Raw genomic sequence first — 25,795 nt, forward strand, 5'->3', positions numbered from 1 at the left:
ATGAAATCAACTAAAGGTAGATGTTAATTTTTTGTTTACCTAACTAATAGTTCACCTAATATCGTTTGTACGACATGTTTCTTCAAAAAGTTTTAAGACACTTTTAACTTAAAAATAAGACATAAATGAATTAAAAATATTTTTAGATAAACTTGTATAATTTAGTTTATTTTGTAATAAATTTAATTATAGAACGTTTCAATATACTTGTATGGATTAAACAGTGTAATTTAGTCTTTTATTAATATTTTATTAACTATTCAAATAATAACTCATCAAGTTACAAACAAACACACAACCAATATAAATTTTTTATTGAAATTATAAGTTTTCTTCTTATAAACTAAAATGTTTATTATTCAATAAAATTTTAATAATTAAACTACATTCGATTGCTAGAAGTTTTCAATTTTTCACTATCAAACTTTGATGTAAAATAAAATCAGAATACGTCTTTTAAATAAAGCTCAATTAACTAAGGTAAAAGCACAACTTAATTCAAGATATACTAAAATCTTTAAAGTTTGAAATCCCATTATATTTGAAATCTCTATAAGTTTTTCAAATCATTTTTTATTCAATAGACTTAAAAGCTTTTGCATCTTTAGCTTGGTAAGCCAATTAATAAACTAAAGTTTTGTTTAAAAACAATGACTGATAAGAAATTCATTTACTTTAATAAATGATGCTTAAAAAGCTATGTTAACTCAAAGTGGTCTACATGTCGTAACTTCAAAATATCTAATAAACAAACCATAATTTGAAATCAAATAAAGATAAACTATTAGACAATATACTGACAAATTTCTAATAGGAAAGGTAGGGTGGTTAGGATTACAAGCTTTTAAAGTTTTGTATTTGCTTGTTTTAATAAATTAATAAAAAGAAGAAAATATTATACTTAAGTTATAAATTCACATTTATTATTATTGCATCTGTTTCATTTTATTAAGTGCTGAACCGGCTTTGAACCATTCAATTTGACCTTCATTAAAAGTGTGTTTTAGCTCTATCTTTTCGGAGCTGCCATCAATGTGTTTGATCTCGCATACCAACGGCTGTAATGGTAATAATTGTAAACATGTAGAAAACTTAAAATACTTTAAGGGAAAAAAATTAAAAATTGTTGGCGACATCAGAAGGAAACAAAAGTGTATAGAATATATTATAAGGATTTATTTACATTCAAACTTATAAAATAGTTTACGTTGAATACTATAGTTTACACTATGAAAAACTAAAATCAACAATTAAACAAATAAATTAAAAACTTTTCAGGTTTGTCTTATTTCCAAGTTATAACTCTGACCTAATAAAAGAGCTTGCTAAAGTAATTTCAGTTAAAAGAAAAATTTTGATTTAAGTTTTGAAATGCTAAAAAATAGCTTAAAAAAGCAATCATAACTCGAGTCTAGCTTTAATCAGATCAACAGTCAAAGATAATAATCATCTTCCATATATACTTATTAAATACTGTTATACAAAACTAATTCTATATCAATAATGTTAGAAAACTAACAACTCCAGGGGTAAAGTCTGTTAATCCGAAGATGGAAATTTTGTCAGAGGGTTGAATTTTATCATAATCAGTTGGATCACTGAAAGTCAGTGGGAGTAATCCTTGTTTCTTCAAATTTGTTTCTGAAACATTATACCTTTGTTAACGATAGGAGTATAAGTAATTTAGTTGTATTTATTGTAGCAGCTAAATACACTTTTTATAAGTAATTTTCGTAAGATAAAAAATATTCTATACTTTTCTCGGTTTTAAATAAACTATGGCAACAATCTAATGATTGGAAAAAAACTTCTGACTCCATCATTGTGAACATCAAAGTTTCCTGACTTTTTTCTGGTTATTTTGCTAAAAAAATCTGACTGTGTGGCAACTATTTTTCTATCAAGTTCAAGTAAAAGTTAGTAGAGTTAATAAGTTTAATTAATTTGTTAACTGAGTAAAAAATACCAAACTAGCCTGAGTGAGTGACAATTAATGATCTACCGAATCCGGATACTTTTTCTAATCTAGTTGACTGTTTATACAAAAAACTTGAATCATGCTCTATTCAATTAATTGGATTAGGATCTTAGCAAAAAGGCCAGATCTGGTAGATAACTAGTGACAATCGTTTTAAATTTATTATTACATACATCTAATTCTCTATAACTTATAACAAAAACTTTAAAAATTACTAATTTATTACATCTAACACCGTTTTTGCTATATTAGAGTAACAATAAATTTGATACAGTTTGTTAACGTAATACAATTCATAAAAACTTTAACTATTTAATGATGATATCTAAAAGATAAAATCTACACTGTTTTGCTTGACAAATTTTTATTGAAAATTTTTTAATATACAAAAAATGTGCTATTTAAGTCATATATACATAAATTTGCATTGAAATAAACTTCATTTGAAACAAATGTTTCTGCGTTCAACACGCGTCCTCAGCCAAGTACTTTATTCAACTATATATATATATACGAAAAACTAACATTAAAAAGTGCATATATAACGATTAAAGACCACAAAGAGAATTTTTTAACACACCCTAAATGTAGATTGATTAACCCCACTAAATCGGATGTAGGACATATATGTAAGGTCAAAATCGACCGCATCAACAAAGCTATGCGTCTGAAATCCAAACTTATGCAGTGGACTAACACAGACCAAGTTTTAAGTTGGTTTATTGGATTGGAGGAACAGAAGTACAGCTTTTTCAAGTTCGATGTGGTCGATTATTATCCTTCTATAAGTGAAGAGTTGGTGATTAAATCACTGAACTTTGCTAATAATTACATCAGCGTACCTGCCGAGGACTTAAGTCTGATAAGAAATGCCTGCAAATCGGTACTCTGCGAACAAGGAGCTCTGTGGCGTAAAAGGGAGTAAATACCACCAACTCACTTTTTGACGTAGCACAGAGATCTTACATGGGCGCAGAACCATGCGAACTTGTTGGACTTTTCTTGTTAGACGGGTTAAAATCTTTGGTTTAAATAAAGTTGGGTTATACAGAGACGATGGTCTAGCTGTATTGCCCAACTCTTCTGGCTTTAAAGTTGAGAAGCTAAAAAAACAAACCCATGCCTTCTTCAAATCTATGGGGTTGAGAGTCACTGTGGAATCTCCACTAGTGATAACTGATTTCCTAGATGTGAAGCTCAACTTGAATGATATCTCTTTTATGCCTTACAGGAAACAAAACGCTAAAATTATGTATGTCAACAAACAATCAAGCCACCCTAAAAACATTATAAAACAAATTTCTAACATAATAAATCAACGCCTAAATAAACGATCAGGCAAAGAAGAAAATTTTCTAAAGACTAAAGATGAATATGAAAAAATAATGAAAAAATGCGGATACGACAACAAACTTAAATTTGAAAAACCTGAGCAACAACCTAATAATCAAAAACACAAAAGAAAAAGAAATGTAATCTGGTACAACCCTCCTTTTAGCAATTCTGTAAAAACTAATACTGGAAGAAAATTTATAAATCTAGTCAAAAAACACTTCAATAAACAAAATCCGCTAACAAAAATTTTCAACAAACATAATATGCGAATAAGTTTCTCGTGTACGGCAAATTTAGAGAATATCATTAAGGCACACAACCAAAAAATTTTAAATCAAAACTCAGGAATTCAAAGTCAATGTGGCTGCGCTGGTAGCTGTAAATATAATTTGAAAGGGGGTAATTGCCGTTCAGAGAACATCGTCTACAAGGCCACAGTTAACTCTGGCGTTGAGACGAGGTTCTATGTCGGCTTGTGCTCGACTCAGTTTAGATTCAGGTATACCAATCATAAAAAATCTTTTAAAGGCGGCATATATGAAAATGACACTGAACTTTCGAAGTATGTTTGTGGCTTAAAGCGCAGCAGCATTGACTTCGAAATATCCTGGGAAGTTATAAAAAGAGCACATTCTATAGTCGACGGCAATAGCCCAATATGTTGGCTGTGTCTCAAAGAAGCATCAGCCGTTGTATATGCACTGAAAAACAAGAGATGCCTAAACAAAAGAAGCGAGTTTGTATCGTCTTGTAGACATATAAAAAAGTCGCTTTTAAAGTTTAACAAGTTTTAATTTCATCTTAAAATAACCTAAATTTCAATTTGCATCTTAATTTTATCTTCATCTCTTTCAATTATCTGTCCTAATATATAGTTACTCACTGAAGTTTTATGAACTTTTGCCAGTTTATTGTCGATTGGTAAATCAATTTTTGCACAAGCCGTTTTGCATAATTTTTGATAGTTTCAAAATTACGTCATATTCTAATTATGCTAAATTTTTTAACTTTCATTTGTGTGTTTTGTTTTGTGCTTTATTTTAAACTTGTTTTGAAGCTGATGAGTGAATAGTCACGAAACTCGAGTCCTTTGAGCTTTACATCTTTAAATAAACCTTTTTAATAATAAAGCCCTCAAGGTGGGCTCAGTGTGAAAAATTTAATTTATTAAGTTAAATAACTTAATTATATACGTAAATAAAAATGGTAAGAACCATTAAAAAAATCAGTCACAGTCTTTTACAACCACTTAGAATAGATCTTTCGTTTATTAAAAAACAAACATTTTCAATTCTTATTCAAATAGAATTCTATTTGAATAAGAATTGAAAATGTTTGTTTTTTAATAAACGAAAGATCTATTCTAAGTGGTTGTAAAAGACTGTGACTGATTTTTTTAATGGTTCTTACCATTTTTATTTATGTTTATCTAAAATTCAATCCTGTCCGGTCTTTAAAATCAAAAGAGGAAGACTACCTTCATCCCATTTTAATTTCTTAATTATATACGAATATATATATAAATAATAAAGGAACACACTCAAAATTCCTTATAGATGTATAGAAAATTTTGAATAAAAATTCTTAAACACAATAACAAAGTATTAAACAACTTAAACTTCAAACAACAAGAAAAAACCTGCAACTGCAGGAAAGAAAAATGCCCTTTAAACAATAACTGCCTATCAAAAAATATAATCTACCGAGCTACTATAAAAACAGATGATATAACAAAACTTTACGTGGGTTCCACTAGTACAACATTTAAAAACAGATAAAGCAACTATAAAGCAAGCTTTACTAATAAATTAAAAAGGCACAATACCGAATTATCGAACTATATTTGGGAGTTAAAAGACGCAAACAAAGACTATAATTTAAAATGGGAAATACTCTGCAGAACCAAAACAAAACCGAAAAACAAAAAGCATGCCATTTATATTGCTTTGAAATGTACGAAATTGAAAAAATTAAAAAAAGATTTATCATTAAATAAAAGAAAAGCAGCAACCCTGCCTTAATATCCAAAACATGTATTGCAAAAGAACAAAAACCACTAATTAATAACAAAAATAACAATAAAATAAAACCAAAAACAAGAACAAACTAAGCAAAAAATAAGTTGACTTGTACATGAGTTGTTTTTTAAATATGGCTAACTAAAATTATTCAGTTTTATTTGAAACGTCACAATGTGTTTTTTGTGTAATTCTTTAACAATTTTGCTATGTACTTCATTTCGATCTGAAGATATGTGCTAAATATTGAAACTGAGTAAACAATTCGAAAATTAGTTGTTTTTTTATTTTATAAATATTATTTATATTTATTTATTTGGACAATCTTTCCAAAATTTTCAAAAAGCATAAATTCTTAAACTAACAACATCAGTATATTTTTCAAACTTAACTTGCGGTACAAAAAACCTTCATTACTACTACGTCATAATATTTATAAAATTTTCAAATTTTAATTTTCTGTTAAACATTGTTAATAAACTTTAGCTTTACTGATGAGTAAATGGGGTAATATATCTCATATACGAAACGGTCGTAAAAACCTATTGTTTTTTTTATATAATCAAAAAATAATTTAGCTCCAATTCAAATTGTCGAGTGCTACCGACCAAAACTTTTATTTGAAATATATATAAGATTTTATAAAACCTTTCGTACTTGAAATAGTAATTCTAAGCTGAATATATAGTTATATAATCAAACTACCATGAATTCTTGCAAAACTTTTGACAATAATAGCCCTTCCACCAAGATGTCTGGGTTCAAGGGCAGCGTGTTCTCTAGATGACCCTTCCCCGTAATTCTCGTCTCCAATCACAACCCAGTTTAGTCCATTAGCCTATTTAGTATTTATAAATATCAAAAGTTATAGTTATTATGATAAAAAAAATTCAATTATGAGTATTTAGTGTAAAAATTTCATTGTTTAATGGATTAGCCATTTGTAAAATTAAATATTAACGTACAAAAATAGCTGTTTCGTTACTAAAACCTATAGAAAACTATTGTGATAAACTATTTTATAAATCTTAAATACACACTCAAATTTATCTAATTCAAATTATCACATTCGTTTAAAAAGATAAATAATAAGAAAATTTTTAGAAATATAATTTAGTAGTTTAAAAATAAAGCTTTTAATAAACAACATACGCAATAATATTTGAGAAGTCATCCTAATCAAATTAAGTGGTAAGCAATTTTTGTCATATAATAATTCATTATAATTAAATTTGTCATATCGAAACAGAGTGTGTGTTTTTAAGAACAACAAATTATTCAGAATATATTTTTCAAACTTTGTAATAACGAGCAACATCTGGTACTCCTCCATATTCGCCAGTAAGAACATTTTTTACAGTATTTGCCTCGCCATTTTCAATATTAATTGCTCCTATCAACATGTTGTTGGAAATATTGTCTAAATGTCCCCTATACTTTAACCAAGGTCCAGCCATTGAAATGTGATCAGTTGTACATTTACCTTGTGCCTGTGTTTAAAAGAAAAGTGCAATCTGTGTATATTTTTAAGTTTTTTTTTTTTATTTACCTTAATAAGAACTTGCATATCTTCAAGATCAGTTCCAACCCATTGGTCAAATGGAGATAAAAGCTGTAATCTATCGCTAGTTGGATTTACATCCACTACTACACTTGAGCCATCAGATGGTGGATGTTGGTATGTATCTTCACCTGGGTCGAATTTCTAAAATATATTTACTCATATGTGTACATATCTTTTCAATTTTATCAATTAGCTAAATTGTTCAAAAACCTAAAAAGATTATTTTTATCACGGATTAAAAAAAAACAAATATTAGTTATGCTTTGATCACAAAAAAAACAGACTAAGCAAAAACCAAAGCAAAATTTTACAGCAGTATTACATTCAAAAACCTGTTTAGGAAGTTCCTCTCCGGTAGGAGGTGTAAATTTAAACTTGCTTCCATCAGCAGCTGTCAATTCATCAGTTTCAGGATTAAAACCCAAATCTCCAGCAAATACAAGGGCGGTCACAACCTTTATAAATATGAATTTTTTTAAATAAGTATTTAATTAGATTTGTTTTAAAATTTGCTTTAGTAAAAAACTTAAAACATTTAAACCTAAACAAAAACCAAACATTCGATTTGAAAAATTATTTTAAAAATTGATCATGGATATATTTTATGACAAGATACTAAGCTGAACATACTATAACCGAATTATTATTTAACCTCACTCGTGATATCATTAAGATATAACTTAAACTTTATGGTAATGATAAGCCACAAACCTTTAGTATTGTAACGTGAATGCTATTCACGTTAAAGAGCATATTAGTTATTGCGTCAATTTTTAAATTAATAAGCAAAATTATTTAAGTTAAAAAAATGTAATCTTAAAATAATAATTCAGTTTAGTTTAGCGCTTTTTATTGCAAAATCTTTTGAAAATTTACATACTTTAAGTTCGTTTTTTAATGTTATTCTTGAAGTTTTCTTTAATTTTAATAAATATTTTATTTAACAAGCAGTCTCACAGTTATTAGCTAAATAAAAAAAAATGTTTGTAAAGTTTCCCTTGAGGTTCAAATTAAATAGTAAATATATTAACAAGTTATATTTAAATCGATTTCATAGATATTAACTAAATAATAATTGTATTTACTAAGTTATTGTAAAGACTTAAAGTGAATAGTAAAGCTATTAAGTGTTTACATTTAAAGATATTAAATATAGTTGTATAAATTTAGTAAACTGAGTGCGCCGCGTAGACGCTTTTGTAAGAGATTTATAGAAAAGGGCACTAGCCGATAGCTTGCAACTGGTAGAAGTAGTACCACTTCCGCCGGCGCCAGCAGGACCGTCGAGCGGACAGTATAAATTTTAAAAACTATAAAAGTTATCAGCTTTAAATTAGCAACCAAATTGTACAAAATTCTATCGAACATATTTACAACTACCATTAAAAATAGACTAGATATAGTATCATTTTATAAGAAACCATATAAATAAAAGAAGCTAAAAGCGGAAAAATTATTTAACAGCATTTTCATTAATAACATATATTATATCTTTAGTTAATCAATTTATCAAAAAAATTTACCTCAGGTGAAGTGACAAAGGCGTGAGTTGCTGGATTTGCATCATTTCTACCCGTAAAGTTTCTATTGTAAGATGTAACAATAGTGTTTTTTTCACCTTTTTTTACATCTTGTCTGTCCCATTGACCAATACAAGGACCACAAGCATTTGCAAGGACAACTCCACCAACTTCACGAAATATTTCTGACTGAAAAATTAGTTTAAAATGTTAATATAAACTTAGCATTATCTAAAAACTAAGAACATTTATGAAATAAAATATTGTAACACATTAAGGCCATAGGGGGTAAGACACTTTTTAAGAAGCTGATATCATTTCTTTCTTAATAAATAAAGGATGGAGGTTTGTTTGATGAATTTTCTCGTTTTTTAGCATTAAACTTTCAGAGTTGGATGTGTTGTGGCACACATTTTCCGAATGGCTTTAGCGTGAGAGAATGGACACTTAGATGACTGGTGAATAAAATTTTCGCCTTTCAAATTTGAATTAAAGGTAACTTATATGCTCCACTTGCATTTGAACATGTACTTATTGGAACCCATATTTTGTCTTTTTTTTTTCATCGACCGGATGTGTATTATAGCTAAGGTATGTCTGGCAAAATTTTGAAGTCAGGCTTGCCACTGATTTTAGAGAAATTTGTTCCCGGTTCTCTGAACTTATCCAGGTTTATAAAAGTACATGTTTTTGAGTCTATTTTTAGTCTAAAGTTAAGTTTAAAACTGTGTTAAGTAGTATAACAGCATAGAAAGGATACGGTAAAGCTACTTTAAATGTGATTAAAAATAAATTTTTGATGATGACAAAAACTTTTTATCTGTATGATAGATTTTTCCTGTCAAATCAAAATTTTACTACTTAATTTGTAAAAATTGTTTAAGATTACAGGTTTTTTAGTGATTTTCGTCCAAAATTCCAGTTTTTTTATCAAAAATTCTCAAATTGCAGTTTTTTCAGACTATATTGTCAAATTCCAGGTTTTGTAGCAACCCTGTAAAAAAAAATCCTGATTCATCGCATATAAAAATTTGATGTTAGGAGTAGCCCTCAGTTTAAGATTCTTATATTTGTTATAGCACGAAAACTATCAATTATACTTCAAGATTTTTTTTCGGAACTATGAAGTATCTATAAACTGCCTGTTTACTGATTGAAATCAAATAAGACATGCTTTTATATTAAACATTTATATTAGCTAAATTAAATAGATCTACTTCTCGATTGAAACCGGGAATAATCGAAGAAGTACTGTATATAGTTTGAGCATTCAAATAAGGGCATAATGGCAATACTAGTACTTTAAAAAACATGTTAGAACCCCCTGCGGCCTTGACAGACTAGCATTGAGTATATTAAAATACTTGTTGGACAAATCTAAATGGTTAAAATAGAAATTAAAAACTAACATATCCATCTCTTTCAATAGTAGCTCGAATTTGTTCAGATCCTGGTGTTATGGTGAAACCAGCTCTGCAAGTATAAAACATTTTTTGATTTACAATTTAATTAAAAATTTTCGTTTAATATGACTTTTTATGTAGTATCATCTAATCAATAATTTTATTAAATTCTCATAATTAACTATTATTTTATTTTTAATTAAATTTAAACTTTGCTTTCACGCCTTTTTCTAGAGCCTGCTTGCATATATTAGCGCTTCTGCCCATATCTTCATATGAGCTGTTTGTACAGCTGCCTATTAATCCAACCTTTAAAATATCAAGTTAAAAAAAATACTACTTTAATTTTTTTAACTATCTCAAATCAGAAAAAAAAAAACTTTTATTTTACATTACAACATGATTTATTATTTTTGTATTTGGACTGTAACTGGTGTATTGTTTAGTACTGTTTAGTTAGTGATACTAAAATAAAACTTTCATTAATCATAAGTATTATATATAAATGTTTGGGTAAGGTGACTTGTTAATGGTATAAATTTAAACTTTGGGCAAAATGGGTTAGGGATAGAAGCTTAGATGTCTTTACAGTAATGATCTATGCGTAATGTTTATAACTTTCATAAAGGAATAGAAAAATTAAATTATTCAACCTTTGAACCGTATTCAAAAACACTAGAGGAGTTGTTAATAAACACAGTGAATCATAGACCACTTAATATTTCTAAAACAAATTGTTTTTAGTACTTTAGCAGTTAAGTTTAGGTACATTATAAGTAAACTACCTTAACTTCCCTCGGCCAACCCTTTTCATCAGCGGTCGCACCTACATCAGTACATGGATTGTATAAATCTGGTGTAAATGGTCCATTAAGTGCTGGGCGAAGCTAAAATAAACAAACCAATAAAAAAAATACTTTACGTATTTGTTAGTCCTTATAGAAAGAGGATAGTATAAGATGTTTTTTAAAAGTGATTGTAAAACTTTTTCTACAAAAGCAGGCTAAGCATAATTCGTTTATTTAAACTATTGTCCATAAGGAAAAATTGGTTTAAAATTAATTCAGCACGCTGAAGAAGTTTAAAAACTTTAAAAACACAAACTTCATCAAGATCAATTTTAATAAGTTGGTCATATTCACATCCTTCATCGGGAACCAGAATATCCTTATTCGCATTCGCATATTCAGCAATACCTAATCAAGTTTAACAAAAATACATCAAGTAATTTAGGTAAATTTTAAAACATTATAATGATCTTAACTACGAAACAATCTAATATAAAACTTTAAGTTGTTGTATGTTAGGGGTTAAAATGCCTACTTTAATTTACATTTGAACCCTAAAAAAGATTAAACTTGTAATGTAGTTAGTTTTTAGTCGTTTTTGATTTGATGAACAATGTTTTGTAAAATTATTATTTACTTGATTTATATACCTTGTCTATTAGTTGCTTCAAGATAAGCTTCCATTCTAGAATTGTAAGGGAAAAGGGAAGTAGTAGCGCCAATTTCAGCTCCCATATTGCAGACAGTACCCATACCAGTACATGAAATACTATCGACACCACTTCCATGGTACTCAACAATGGCACCAGTACCTCCTTTAACAGTCAGAATATCTGCTACTTTTAATATCACATCTGTAAAAATGATATTCAAACATTTGCATTAACTTCTATAAGTAATGATAGTTGACCATATACAAGAAATATTCATAAAATAACAACTAGTACCAATGGTTAAATTATTTTTTTATTATAAGAACATTTTAAAGACAACACTTAAATAGATAATGTTGTAACTCTATCAATTTTTTACTCGAATTCAAACGTCTCGCTGCAGTACAGTAGAGTACTGCATAAACAAGCGCGATACACTGCTGACTTTAACGGACAGATAGTAAAGGATTATTCAAAAATTTTGCAGAGAGCCGAATAAGTGTAACTGAAACTCTATTGATACATTAGAATAAAAATATACATTCTTCACATTTTCAATTCACTTTTCATCAATCTTAGACTTTGATGAAACATCTGTTCCTTGGATAGATTTTTTTATCTGAGAAAGTAGAGGATAACTTAAACAATAGTGTTTGCAGATCTTTGGCAGAGTGAGCTACAAGAGCAGCATCATCTGCAAAGGGTAGATTTCATATAGTGATTTTTTCACCTTTTTCTTTACTTTCAAACATGCAGGATTAAATAAATGCAATTCAAATCGTGGAGTAAGTTTGAATCCCGTAGTTGATGAGCAGAAACCATGCTTAGTAGCAAAAAAACACCAAAAAGAGTTGGTGCAAGAACACAGCCTTGCTTCATTCTACTTTTATTAATAAATAATCTATCATCATATTGGACAGCTACCTTAGTGATGGTGGGGAAAGAATTAATGATGTATCTTCAACAAAATTGCAAACAGACCTTTTCTATTACTAAATCAAAATTTTAGCAAGATCGATGAAATCAATATACAAATGCATTTTTTGTTCTTTGTATTTCTCCTGCAGCGATCACACAGAAAAAATCATGTCAGTAGTAGAGCATTGAGATCTAAATCGTCATAAGACTTAGGATATATTATTTTAGTTAAATGATGTTAGTGAGGAACGATTACAAGAAATACATGGCATAGAAAGTAGTACCCGAAGGTAAAATAGTCGGTTCTTAAATACAAGGTTGCCAAATGTTTTTGGCAAATTATCTCCAGGTTTAAAAAAATTCTTCGAAGTCTTTAAAATTACACGTTTTAGGGTCTAATTTCAGTTTACAATTAAATTTAAGGTGAAAAACTATGTTAAGTAGTATAACAACGTTGAAATGATACTGTTAAGTTTCTTTAAGTGTGTTTTTAAATAAATAAAAAAATTATGATAACAAAAAAACGTTTATCTATACGACAGATTTTTATGTCAAATCGAAATTTTACTACTTAGCATTTAAAAATTGTTTAATAATCCAGGTTTTTTAGTGATTTTTGTTCAAAATTCTAGGTTTTTTTCAAAACTTTTCAAACTCAAGGTTTTTCCAGGACTTAAAGTATTTTGGCAACCCTGTAAATAGTTTACTTTTATTATCAATATTATTCAGTTGGACCACTCTCCATGTGGCTAAGTGTATATTTTTTTGAAAAATTTCCTCCAGGTTTTCAAAAGTACACGTTTTTGGGTCTATATTTAGTTTAAAGCTAAGTTTAGGCTTAAAAAATTTTGTAAGTGTATAACAGCAGTGAAAAGATACTACAAAAACACTTAAAATGTGTTTTTAATTTAAAAAAATAAGATGATGACACAAAAAAAAATTATATGGTAGATTTTCCGTGTCAAACTAAAATTTTACTACTTAGAATGTAAAAATTGTTTAAAATTCCAGGTTTTGTAGCCTAAATTTTCAAATTCTAGGTTTTTCCAAGATTCCAGGTTTTTTGGAAACCCTGATCATTAGTAACGGCATTCAGCCTAGAATACAAAGGATAAAATTGTTGGACCCATAAACCTGGCTGCTCATCATGATTTTCTTAAATATCTCTGGTATCACAGAGAGATCTTAACAAGAAATAAGTTATATTTATAATTTTATAGTAAATAAATTTTCAAAATATATAAAATCTATAGTTAATAAATTATTTAAACTAAACTTACCTATATTTCATCTTAATTTAACTTAACTTTAAAATTTAACTTTTATAAACTACATATTATTTAAAACTCATATTTCAAATGTAAATATTATTTTCATTTATGTGTGTATTTTTATTTTCCAATTCATCGCCCTGTATACTTTTGTTTTCAGCTTTTTTTAGCGTCTGATGAACTGCTCTGCAGGGAAACGGCGTAACGCAATAAAAGTTTAACAATAAGTTTATATATTTATAATTTGTGTTGACCATAATTTAGATTAATTTTTCCACTAGAATTACATGATAAACTGTGTTGAAAAACTCTTTTGTTATTCTTTTGTCTTAATCTAAAAGAATTGAAAAAGCGTGCTCACTATATCAAACCCTTTTTAACTTTTGCAAAACTGACAGTTATTAAATAAATAATAAATGTGAGTACCAGATAATACTTTAAAATTCTTAACATAATTCAAAATAAATCGTTAGCAAAAAATAAACTAATACAATAGGAATTTAAAAAACTAGTTTTATGAAACATGATTTAAGTATATACCTTTTTAATTACAAGTTTTTAAGCTGCTTTCTTTTCGCAGTTAACACAGTTTTATGCACACTATATTTAGCATATGAACAGAATAAAAAAATAATGAATTATATGACATGAACAAAAAAAAACCTTTAGCTGAAGCCCATCCACTTAATTTTCCACTCAATTCAACACCAATTACCTTAGGGCACTTTAATTCCCACGGAATATCAGCCATTACATCAACAGCATCAGCACCACCAACACCTATGCAGATACTGCCTAAACCACCACCATTAGGAGTGTGAGAGTCTGTTCCTATCAACATGACACCAGGAAATGCGTAGTTTTCAAGCACAATCTGTTAAGTTTGAAATAAGCAATTTTTTGCGTAATTTTTGTATATTATACTTTATATTCTCCGAAAAAGTTTATTCAACAAACTAAGATTTATAATTGTATTAACAACCAAACCTATAGTATATATATTATACATTCAGAGTAAAAATTAAAAGTTATAGTATAACAGAAAAAATTCTATGAACAAAAATCTAGAAATTGATGTCTAAAATTGCTGATGAACAAAATCTATGAAAATGTTACTTAATTGTCTTTAATTAAGTTTTAAATATGATTCTACAAGTAAACAGTTTTAAAAAACTGAAACCAATTCACTGTACAAATAAACCTTGTTTTATAATCAACTTAAAGTTATATGTTTAGAAGTATGTGAATAAAATTAAATACTTTAGAAAATTAATGTTGCTTTTCGATCAAAAATACAATAGTGTAGATCTAAATCAAAATAGTCTTTGAAAAATCCAATAGCACACCTGATGAATAATTCCGCTACCAGGTTTCCAAAACCCTACACCATACTTGGCTCCAGCGGTTTGAAGAAAATTGTAAACTTCTTGGTTAAGATCCTTGGCACGAGCGAGATCCTTTTCACCACCAACTTGTGCTTGAATCAAATGGTCACAATGTATTGTTGATGGAACTGCTACCTTAATTCATTGTACGAATTAATTAACTTTAAAAGACATTTTGATCGTAAGCTATGTAAGATTTACAAAAAAAATCTCAATCATTATTTACTAAGATAAAATATGATTTTAATTATTTAAGATTTTCAAATAGATAACAGATACCAAACTTAAAAACTAACAAACTTTTTCCACAAAATGTCTCATAGAAATAAAATTTGTTTTATTCGAAAATCAAAGTAAATTTATATAGACTGTTAAAAGCAGAAATATTAAAATTTGTGCAATTTTTGAACAGCATTATATAATTGTGTAAATTTTATACTTTTAATTAACTTTGCGATAGTTTTAAGTTGCGAACAAGATGTCTAAATTTTTATATAAAATTATTTTCCAAATCCTGTAAATAAAAGTATGTCGTAATTTACTTAACTATTTTATTTAAACTTAATTTTTAAATTATAAAACTAAAAACTAAGTATTTATTAAAATATAAACTTAAAATAGTATGAAGGAAGAGGACTGTAAAATGATGGGTGTCACTTTTGCACGAGGTGACACTTTTGCACGGCGACTCTTTTTCACGAGGCAAAAGAGTGGCCGTGCAAAAGTGACCCGTTCCCCTGTAATTTATATATTAAAACTAATTTCTAATAGGACTATTTGATTGTTGACGATTAAACTTTGAGTATTTTATGGGTTTTTTACAAGTGTAACGTATACACAATAAAATTGATTTAAAACAAACTTTTGGGAGTCCACTGCTAATAAACTGCAGCATTGCCATTTGAGCTGTGGCATCCTGCATAGCTACTCTGTCAGGTCTCAGTTTAAGGTACGATACTCCACGTTCAATATCCTGAACAAAATACTCATTATTCTCAAGTAGTATAAAAATTTACAATAACTTAGGTCCATATTAAACACAAGAACGAAGTTGTGAAAACTTGATTATTATAAGTAATCTGCTGGATCCATTAAGTTAAGATCCGGCTGGATCTGGATCCTAAAAATTCAAAGTAGTTTGTAATGTGAATAGAATACAAGCTCGCACATAATAACTAAGTATTATATTACAACTTATTTAGTTAATAAAGATTGAACAGTATTTTTCATTAGTAATAAATAAATCCATTTGTGTTGTTGAGATACTTTATTTGAAAAACGAACAAAAATATACAAAAATTCAAGCTCCATACATAACAAACATAAGATCTCAGTTTAAATTTTTTAATATGATTACAAGCTACATTAAAGATTAACTTGTAATTTCATTATATTTATGTTGAAAAAGATAAATAAATTAAATGTCGACTTTAGTAGCTGCTTAAAATAAAAAACGTAATACAATATAGTTATTTTTACGTTCAATCTAACATCAAAGTTTTATTTTTACAAAAACGTAATAGAACATAAACTTTCGCAACTATTTAAAATTAAAAACGAAGTACAACTAAAAATATCATGGAATCATCATAAAAAGAATTTATAGTATTAAGTAAAGTCCTATAATAGAAAAAAAAAAACAATTGTAATATTTTATTTTTACAAACACGAAAAAGATATAGAATACTAGCAACTTACTAAAATTTAAAACAAACCACAATTGCAAAAGACATCTAGACATCTCTACAGTCTTAAACTACAAAAAAAAACTATTCTAGTTTTTCAAAGATGTGGTGTAGAAATAAAAAAGATTTTGCTTATTTTTGGAAGCAATTGATTACGCTTTTACTTTTACAAGTTATCATCTTCAAAAAATAATATCTCAGAATACACAAAAGGTGGTGGTAAGGAAAGACATTATTATGGGTGCACGACTATTCCAATTCATAGAGTTCAAATTTCGACAGTTCAATTTCTTAAAAATATTTAAGAGGCCATATCTCAAAAAGTAACATGTGTTATTTTAAAAAATAAAATAGTGGTTGTAACCTTAATATTTATCTATAAACTTTTTTTTTCTTTTTCAAAAGTTTTAATAATTTTTGAGATATGGCTTAAATAAAATTTTAAAGTACATTGTAAGCATTGCGCCTGCTTTCCGAGAGGAGTCTTTTTTTGCGTATAGCAAACAGTACAAAATCAAGCGCTGCAAGAAGGGCGTAGGCATACCGAAGTATCGCGAGACGGCTACAGGCATTTAGCGACTTGTGCATTTTAGAAGACATTCAACGCAGGCATTTAGACGAAGGTGGCCATTTTGAAGTTATTGTTGGATTGTACAGTTTCGACCTAGTCTTTTTCGATTCGACTTTTCTGATTTAGTTTCATTTTCTTGGTTCGTAGCGTTTTAAGAAAACCAAGCTCGATTCCATCTAGTAACCTATTGACAAACGAACCATCTGAGCTCTGACCTGCACGTGTGTGAGTGTCTCTTTTTTATATGTGTTGTATTTTTTAATTGTAGAATAAATTTTGAGTGCTAATTCACTGTCTAATAACAGTAAATTATAATTAAGTAAATTTAAATTATTAAAATTAGTATATTGTAAGTCAACCTTTTAATTACGAAAAATAACATTAGATTAAATTAAGTATTTACTACTTTAAATCGACTACGGTAAGTCGTCGACGTAATACCAAGACCAGCCTCGATTCATCACACCTCATTTCCAGTTCGCATTACTCACCCCAGCCTCGGTGAATTGCGGTGAATTCCAATTCTCATCACCAAGACCAGATTCGGTTCATCACATTTCATTTCCAGTCCGCATTACTGAGCCCAGCCTCGGTTAATTGCGGTAAATTCCTTCCAAATCGCATTACTGAGCCCAACCTCGGTTAATTGCGATTTACTTCATCGCGGAACCTCTACGTTTGGTCAACACCTCGAAAAATGAGTACAAATAGTAAGAAACCCAAAACCCTTTCGACAACCAGCCTCACTAATCTGGTCAAGAAGCACGCGAAGCGTGCACACTCGGCCGATAAGGCGTCAAGTTCTAGTAGACGTGCCCAACAAAGTAACCCCGAGCTGTTAACAGACTCTCACATGTTAACAAACAACCCAAAAATAATAGAAACTTACAAAGTAGAAGAGAATATAACAGCAGATGGTTATAACATTAATTATTAATATTTTTTTTGCAATTTTTTTCATTATCAAAACCTTATTTATAAGATCTATAACCGTTTTTTTATTTTTTTCTTCTTTTTTGAGATATGGCATCTAACATTTTTTTTGGAACTTGAATTGTCTGAATTTTAGTTGTCATATAACCCATTATTATACAGATTTTTTTTAAGTTTTCTTATTTTTAAATTGTAAGATACAATAATAATCTAAAATGATTTGCTACCATACAACAAGGATTAAGAGCTGTAAGCACATTTACACTCTAGAAATTTTTAAGCATTATTACTATATTAAGTATAAAAACTGGAAGGAGCTAAGGAAGTAAAGTAAATTCAGTGATCTACTGAATCAGGATTTTTTTTTATTAGGATCCAGATTTATTATTTTAAGTAAAATTCTGTCAGATCTGGATCTTGTAGATAATAAATCATTATGTTCCTAGAAAATGTAGTATTTTAAATGTTAAGGATTATGGTTGGTCATCTATGTTTTTTTTTAATACTATACTAGTTAGAACATACTTTTACAGGGTTGATATAGGTTTTATCTTAATTTAAAAAAGGTATTTTTGTTTAGATTTAAGCTACTTAAAAGATACTGCATTACTATTTGTATTTAGTTTTATTCTATTTTAACCTGTATTAACATTTTAAATCAGTTTCTTTAAAGTTCTTCTCACATGATTGTTCATAAGCCTTTATTTTGGTATAACATAAAAATACTTTAATAAATGATTGTTATGTTTTATCTGTATAGTGTATTGTGTACATGACATTATTTTCTCGAAAGTATTTAATTTGTATACTAAAAGACAATACATGTTTTTTTTTCTCCAAGCGTATGCTGAAATATTCTCTTTCTTTTTTAATTTTGACATAGCAAAATACTTAAACTTTATAATTCAAAAAAAGATGATTGTATTGTTTACTTCAGTTCTTTTCCACTCACACACAAAATCAACAAAAAAATTGTACTAAAAAATTGTTTTTGTCATAACAAAAGGATATTTCTAAATTCAATTTCAAGTCTTAAAATGCTAAAACTTACTATTTATTATAAAAAAATTATTATAGATTTGAACTTTGGAAAAACAACTAGAGGTCTCTACATCGTAAAAGTTTAACAAATATACATTTTAATTTTTCAAAAGTTAATTTGGCAAACAAAGATTTATGATTTACTCAACTCTCACTTAATTATTCACTTTACTTTCTTTACTAGTTTCAACATCTTACACCTTAAAAAGTTTTTTTTTTATACAATATAGGTAATCACTTTAAATAATATTAATATTGGCACAGGGGCTAAGGCCTAAACCAAGTCCGCAAATTGCAGTTTTTTAGCTAAAAAACAGGTATTGCAGTAGAAGCAAGCTTTTTTATAATAAGTTTTAAAAATAGTATGAAGATTGATTTTGATAAAGCAATTTTCTTGTGTTGTGAAATTTTGTTTGCAGATTGTGTTTCAGTAAATGTTGTGTGCAGTTACCTCTTTTATCGAATGTAAAACATGTTAACTAAACCATAAATTGTTATAAAAATGTTAATCTCAATGTAAAACATTTTTGTTGAAAGTTTTTTTACAATATTAGAATGCATATTAATAATTAAATAAACAAAAGAAAGGCTATATTTAAGTAAATTAATATGTCTGAATTGGAAATAAAAAGTATCATTGAAAACTGCAAAGTTAGTAAAGCAACAAAGGAAAGTTTGCTACAACTAGGAAGAAAAAATGATGCAAAATTTCAATCAATGGAAAAAGAAATCCATAACTTGAAAAGTCGGTATGAAACTAAAATCAAGGAACTTAAAATCAGTATCCAGAATACACAAAAAACTCATGAGGAGGTTTACAAGAAACAAACTACAGAAAAGTCTCTTGATCACCAAATCAGTTCACTAAATGAAAGTTTTATGAAATTTAAAACAGAGTTCTGCAAAATGTTTGATAATTTTGAAAAGAAACTTTCAATGTATTCAGAAGCATCAACAAACTCCTTTCAAAAACAACCAGACTTTATCAGTAACATTGACAGTAAATTGCCACTAGTAACACATCAAATAAATGCTGAAACTGAAAGGAAATTGAAAGAAAAAAAAAGCTTTAAATGTCATAGTATTTAATATTTTCGAAAACATTAGCAATACATCAGTTAATACGGTAGAAAATGCAAAAAATGACCTCAATAAAATACAAAGTTCTCTAGGTTCCAACAAGATGATTAAATATATTATACCGTATTGGTAAATACAACTGCAATAAAACGAGACCAATAATTTTGAAACTACTGACACAATCTAGCAGAAAACGACTATTGAGTCTAAGAAACCTTAAAATACAGCATCTTGGAAAACAAATTAGTATGTACATTAATATTGATCGAACAAAATCAGAGATGGAACATTTTAGAAAATTGAGATTTGAACTAAAACAAAAACAAGCAGAAGCTGAAAGTAAAAATTTGAACATAAGATACGTTATAAAACAAAACAAAATTGTTGAAAGTACTCAACTACCCTTTCGGTTTAACGCCCAGGATCTCTGGGCCTAATAAGTCAAGCTTCAACACTGACATGCACCTTAAATCATCTAGTTTAATCTTTAATGGTTCTAATACTAAGGCCTCAGGCACTGTTTTTTCTAATAGTTTAATCTCTAGTAGAGATTTATTTTTAAATGTTTCATATACAAATATAAGATCTATTTTAAACAAGATAAGCTTCATTGAATGTTATATGTGTACAAAAAATTTAGATTTATTTTTTCTAACTGAAACATGGTTAAATTCAAGTGTTATTGATTCAAATTTTTGTCCTCTAGGGTATAATATAATCCGTAATGACAGAATAGGCAGGGGAGGAGGCGTTGCTGTTATATTTAAAAACTTTTTGAAATTAATAGAAGTAAAAACTAATTTTGTTTCATGGTTTTGAATTTTTATGTTTTGATTTGATTCTTAAAGAACTATAATTGAGATTTTTATGTGTCTACATCCCTCCAAGTTCCTCTAAATCTCTAGCTGTTGTTTCAAACATGATTGACTTAATCAGAAACCTTATTCCAAAACAGTCTTCTCCTTTTTACATTTTAGGTGACTTTAATTTGCCAAATACAGACTGGAATATCCCAAGCACAACCTACAATGAATGTCACAAATGTTTTATTAAATTTTGTTCAGATAATCTCCTCACACAACTTATTGACTCACCTACCCATAAGAACGGTAATATCCTCGATTTACTGCTTTGTAATTATATGGCATTAGATAGAGTTAAGTTTCATATGGTTGATTCACCTTTAACAAATATAAATGATCACAATGTTATTTTGTTTGGGATAAGTGTTCACAAAAGTAAAAAACCATCTCTTAAATCACTCTACCCAGATTTTCGTAGAGCAAATTTTGAGAATATTAATAAATTTTTATCAGAAATAAATTGGAAAGTTCTTTTTAACAACTCAAAAAATCTACAAATGTTTTATGATAAATTTATCAAAACAATAAACTTTTCAATCAAACAATTTGTGCCTTTAATTAAACAAGACAGAAAAATAAAAACATATCCTTCTGATATAAAAAAGCTGTTAAGAGAAAAACTAAAACTCTACAAACAATGTAAGTTAGATAAGCAGATGATACAAAAATACAAAACTGTATCAAAAAAATATGAAAAAGCAGTGAAAGTGTTCAACATAGAACATGAAAAACGTTTTTGCCAAAACACAAACTCAAAAAAATTCTACAGCTATGTAAAATCAAAACTCAAGTTAACACCTTCTTTACCTGTATTAATTAATGAAAATAATTTTCCAATAATATCAGAATTTGATAAAGCCTCTTTTTTAACAAGTCCTTTTAAAAGGTATTTATTAAAGATTGTGATGACAAAAATTTTAAACTTGTTAGTAAAAAGTGTTTGGAAATGAAAAACTTCTTCATAAGCAATGATGAAATAATTAAGTCTGTTAATCATTTAAAAGATAAAATAATCAGAACGCCTGAAAACATTCCTTCATATTTTATTAAACGTACTATTTATTCCCTAATTCTTCCAATTTCACTAATTTTTAATTGTTCACTAGCTACATCCTCTGTACCAAACCAGTGGAAAGTCTCATATGTCATATCAGTGCACAAAAAAGAAAGTAAGTACAATCCTTTAAACTACATCCCCCATTTCTTTGACAAGCAGTTTTTGTAGCATTTTCGAACATATAATTTCTCTAAATATACTTGATCATCTTTTTTTAAATAAGCTAATTTCACATAAACAGTTTGGTTTTCTACCTAATCGATCATCTAGTTATCAACTTTTGAATTGCTTACACTCATGGTTGGTTTCATTTCTAAGCAATAAGTCAACTAAAATTATTTACACAGACATTCAAAAGGCTTTTGACTCTGTATCCCATTTTAAACTAATAAAGACTTTAACTCAATACAAAATTCATAAAAGTTTAGTTAGCTGATTTAAAGAGTTTCTTGAAAACAGAACCCAAAAAGTAGTTATTGGTAACACTTTTTCAGAGTTTTTACCTGTTTTCAGTGGAGTGCCTCAAGGAGGGGTTATTGGCCCACTTTTATTTATAATTTATATCAATGATATAGCTTTAGAAGTAGATGTTGATAGCAACATATATCTCTTTGCAGACGATACAAAAATGTTTAGCCATTCTAACACAATTCTACAAAAATGTTTGGATAAAATTTATCATTGGCTAAAAGAAAGAAAACTAGTTTTAAATCCTAGTAAATGTCAGGTTCTAAACATTCAAAAAAAAAACATCTAGTATCACTTCTGAATTTAGAATAAACAACATAAGGTCACCTTCAACTTAAGTGTTTAAAGATCTGAGAATTTTTATTGCTGAAAACCTAAAATGGAACCACCATATCAATTACGTTTATCAAATTGCATCAACTATTTCTTTTCAAGTATTAAAGAGTTTTTAATCTACAGATATAAACATTCTAAAAAAAATTTATCTCGTTTACATTCGTCCTAAGTTAGACACACCAATTTGGTCTCCATACTTGAAGAAAGATATTAACCATCTTGAATCCATTCAAAGAAAATATACAAGAATAGTCTTCAACCGTTGCAACATTTCATACACATCTTATTTTGATAGACTTTCAAAACTTGGTATTAAGTCTTTAGAGTATAGAAGGATTGAGTTTGACTTAATTACTTTTTTCAAACTAAATAATAGTGAAACTACAATTATTTACAGTCTATTTTTGAACCTCATAAATGTACTTATTTACTGAGAGGTAACAACAGAAAATTTACATGCAGACGTAATTTCAATAATAATGTTTGGCATAGTTCTTTTTTTTATCGTTCAGTTGAATTATGGAACAAGCTTCCAAACGAATTAGTTTCTTGTAAAAAAGTTGAGCATTTTCGGTTAAGATTAAAAAAGTTTGATTCAAATAAATATTTTGTCAGCAAAATTCATAAGTATTTTTTATTTTGTTATTTCTTCATTAACCACTGGTTGTATTTGTCTAATTTGGTTTAACCTATAGCTTTATTTTATTGACGGCGCCTTTCCTCTGTGTATAACAAAACCTGTTCCTTAATACATAGTTAATTGGCCTGTTAAAGTGCTTGGGGCCTTGGGTTTTTAAGTTTTGTTTATTGTCAGTGTTCTCAACATTTATCATCTACTACAAAAGTCCAACAAACGCTGAGTTATCTGAGTATTAAAGATTTGAAAGTAAATATGAAGCAGGCTCTCCTAACAAAAGTGAAACACGTTGTTCAGATAAAAGCGGTTCTAGTTATACGAATAAAAGTGAAACAAGTTGTATGGATAAAAGTTATACCAGTTACTCAATTGAAGGCTGAACCAGTTGTTCAAATAATGTGAAGCCAGTAGTTCGAATAAAAGTGAAACCAGTTTTGGAGTGAAACCATTTGTTCCGATGAAGCTGGAGTAGGATATTGTTGTTCTCTTTTCGGAAGCACCGGAATTATAAATTTTGTGTTATAATTTTGTGTTCCTATGTTAATATTAAACTTTAATTAATTAATTAATTAGTTAAATTCAGTTTTTTTCATTTTTAACGTACAATTTTAGTTTATTTTTGTCTTTTTGTTGTATGTCTTTCTGTATAAGTGGCCTAGGTTTTGATGCCTGGGTCCTTCGTATGACAATTAACTTACAATAATAACAATAAAACGTTAAATATATTCATTGAAAATTTAAAGAATTAAAAAAACAAACTTGATTTTTTGGGTCATCTAAATGTCCATACACTATTTTTTCTGATAACGTCAATGGTCGTTGTAATCTGTTTTAAAACAATTTTATGAGTTTTTTACACTTATAAAAACGCATTATACATTGTGATTAAATACTTATATGTATGTTGTAATTGTAGGTTGCGAAATTGTCACTTGTGCAAAATTGACTCTTTGTTCAAAAATGTCTTCGTGCAAAATTGTTTTTGTGGAAAAGTGAGCCTTTGTGCAAAAATGTCTTTTTGCATATTTAACCCATTCGCGTTGTACTTATAAGTTTATAAACAGTTAAATAAATTAAACCAGAAATTACTTATAGCTAGTCAAAAAATTAGACTAATGCTAACCGGTCTTTGACTATGTTAATATTTTTCCTCATTTTTTCATAAGGTACATCGTGATTTGGATCAAACCTACTCATTGCAACTGCTTTAGCTGCAACATTTGTACTTGTATGGAACAACCGTGCACTTTGAGGCACCTGTTTTTTTTTTGTATTGTGAGTAGTAATTTGTTAAATTTTAAAAATATAGTACATAAGGAGTTTATATATGTTTAAATATTTTGCAACTATATTGAAATGTACTTATAAGTTTTAATTTGTTCATTGAATACACTCGAAAGTTATAAAACTACTGAATTAATCTATTGATTTTGTGACTTAAAAAATTCATTTATTACAAAAATTTAAATAAATATTATAAAAATTAAGTTTTTGAGATTTATAAAATAATTATAAGTACAATTTTATCAATAATAGGTATTTGTAATTAAATTACACAAAAAATACACAAATTTAGTTATTTGCTAATAATCAAAATTGATAAGTTGCAGAGGAAAAAATATTATTTTCATTAATTAAAACCTGCTTGGTGAAAACTCTTGATATTGAGACCATTTTGCACTCTGACAAAGATAAAACTCCCAATTTACTATATTCCACCTATAAAATTTTAATATAAAAACAGATCTATACAAATAACGATTTTTTGTTTTCTATAAGATAAAAAAAATTCAGTCATCAAAAACCTAGTATAATACACTCAAGTTAACTGTTAAAAAGGTTTTGATACATAACAAATGTATTTAATTATTTGCTGAGAATTAATGGTAAAAAACTTTTTTAAATCTACAAGGTCAGTTAGTATTAAAGGGTTGCCACTCTTTTCAAAATAAACTAGCTTGATCTGTAAAAGGTTTTAAAGGTTAAGCTAAAAAATATTAATAATTTTAATTTTCAAGTAGTAATAGAAACTATGTAATTTAATTATAAAGTTTTAAACCTACTACTTAAAAAATACAATTAAAATTTAAATACTACATTAAAGCCTACACTGTTTAAATATAAACTAAAATTTTAGTAAAACTTCTATGAAACAAAAACTAACCTGAGCTATACTTTAAAAGTTTAGAATAAACAGCTGAATCATCCTGAGTCTATCAAAAAGTTTTAAAAAATTCAAAATAAGCTTAGTGATCCTTAAAATAGATAAGCTTAAGTGGCAACCCTAAAAT

The 25,795-nt window shown here is 27.9% G+C and overlaps 1 protein-coding gene across 1 annotated transcript; it reads right to left on the bottom strand.

Annotated features, from left to right (window-relative positions):
• Positions 1-233: 233 nt before the first annotated feature.
• LOC145836034 (aconitate hydratase, mitochondrial-like) lies at positions 234-25,795 on the bottom strand. The gene is made up of 19 exons (XM_082943823.1): positions 25,669-25,795; positions 25,146-25,223; positions 24,628-24,761; positions 24,264-24,330; positions 15,696-15,806; positions 14,795-14,968; positions 14,112-14,322; positions 11,257-11,460; positions 10,923-11,014; positions 10,604-10,705; positions 10,030-10,127; positions 9,825-9,888; positions 8,419-8,604; positions 7,228-7,350; positions 6,881-7,036; positions 6,630-6,821; positions 6,037-6,169; positions 1,520-1,641; positions 234-1,058 (listed from the first exon to the last, which is right to left on the bottom strand). Exons 2-19 carry the CDS (start codon positions 25,176-25,178, stop codon positions 927-929), a joined length of 2,334 nt encoding a protein of 777 aa, XP_082799949.1. The 5' UTR covers positions 25,179-25,223; positions 25,669-25,795; the 3' UTR covers positions 234-926.

This window comes from Thalia democratica, chromosome 5 (genome assembly GCF_965202585.1).
Source record: "Thalia democratica chromosome 5, ktThaDemo2.hap1.1, whole genome shotgun sequence".
Taxonomy (NCBI): Eukaryota; Metazoa; Chordata; class Thaliacea; order Salpida; family Salpidae; genus Thalia; species Thalia democratica.

Excerpts from the sequence above, each read along its gene's own strand:
- LOC145836034 (XM_082943823.1), bottom strand. The coding sequence starts at position 25,178 with ATGGTCTCAATATCAAGAGTTTTCACCAAGCAG. Across the intron at positions 24,762-25,145 it reads CAAGAGTTTTCACCAAGCAG|GTGCCTCAAAGTGCACGGTT; the intron begins GTTTTAATTAAT and ends AAAAAAAAACAG. Across the intron at positions 15,807-24,263 it reads TAGATGACCCAAAAAATCAA|GATATTGAACGTGGAGTATC; the intron begins GTTTGTTTTTTT and ends TATTTTGTTCAG.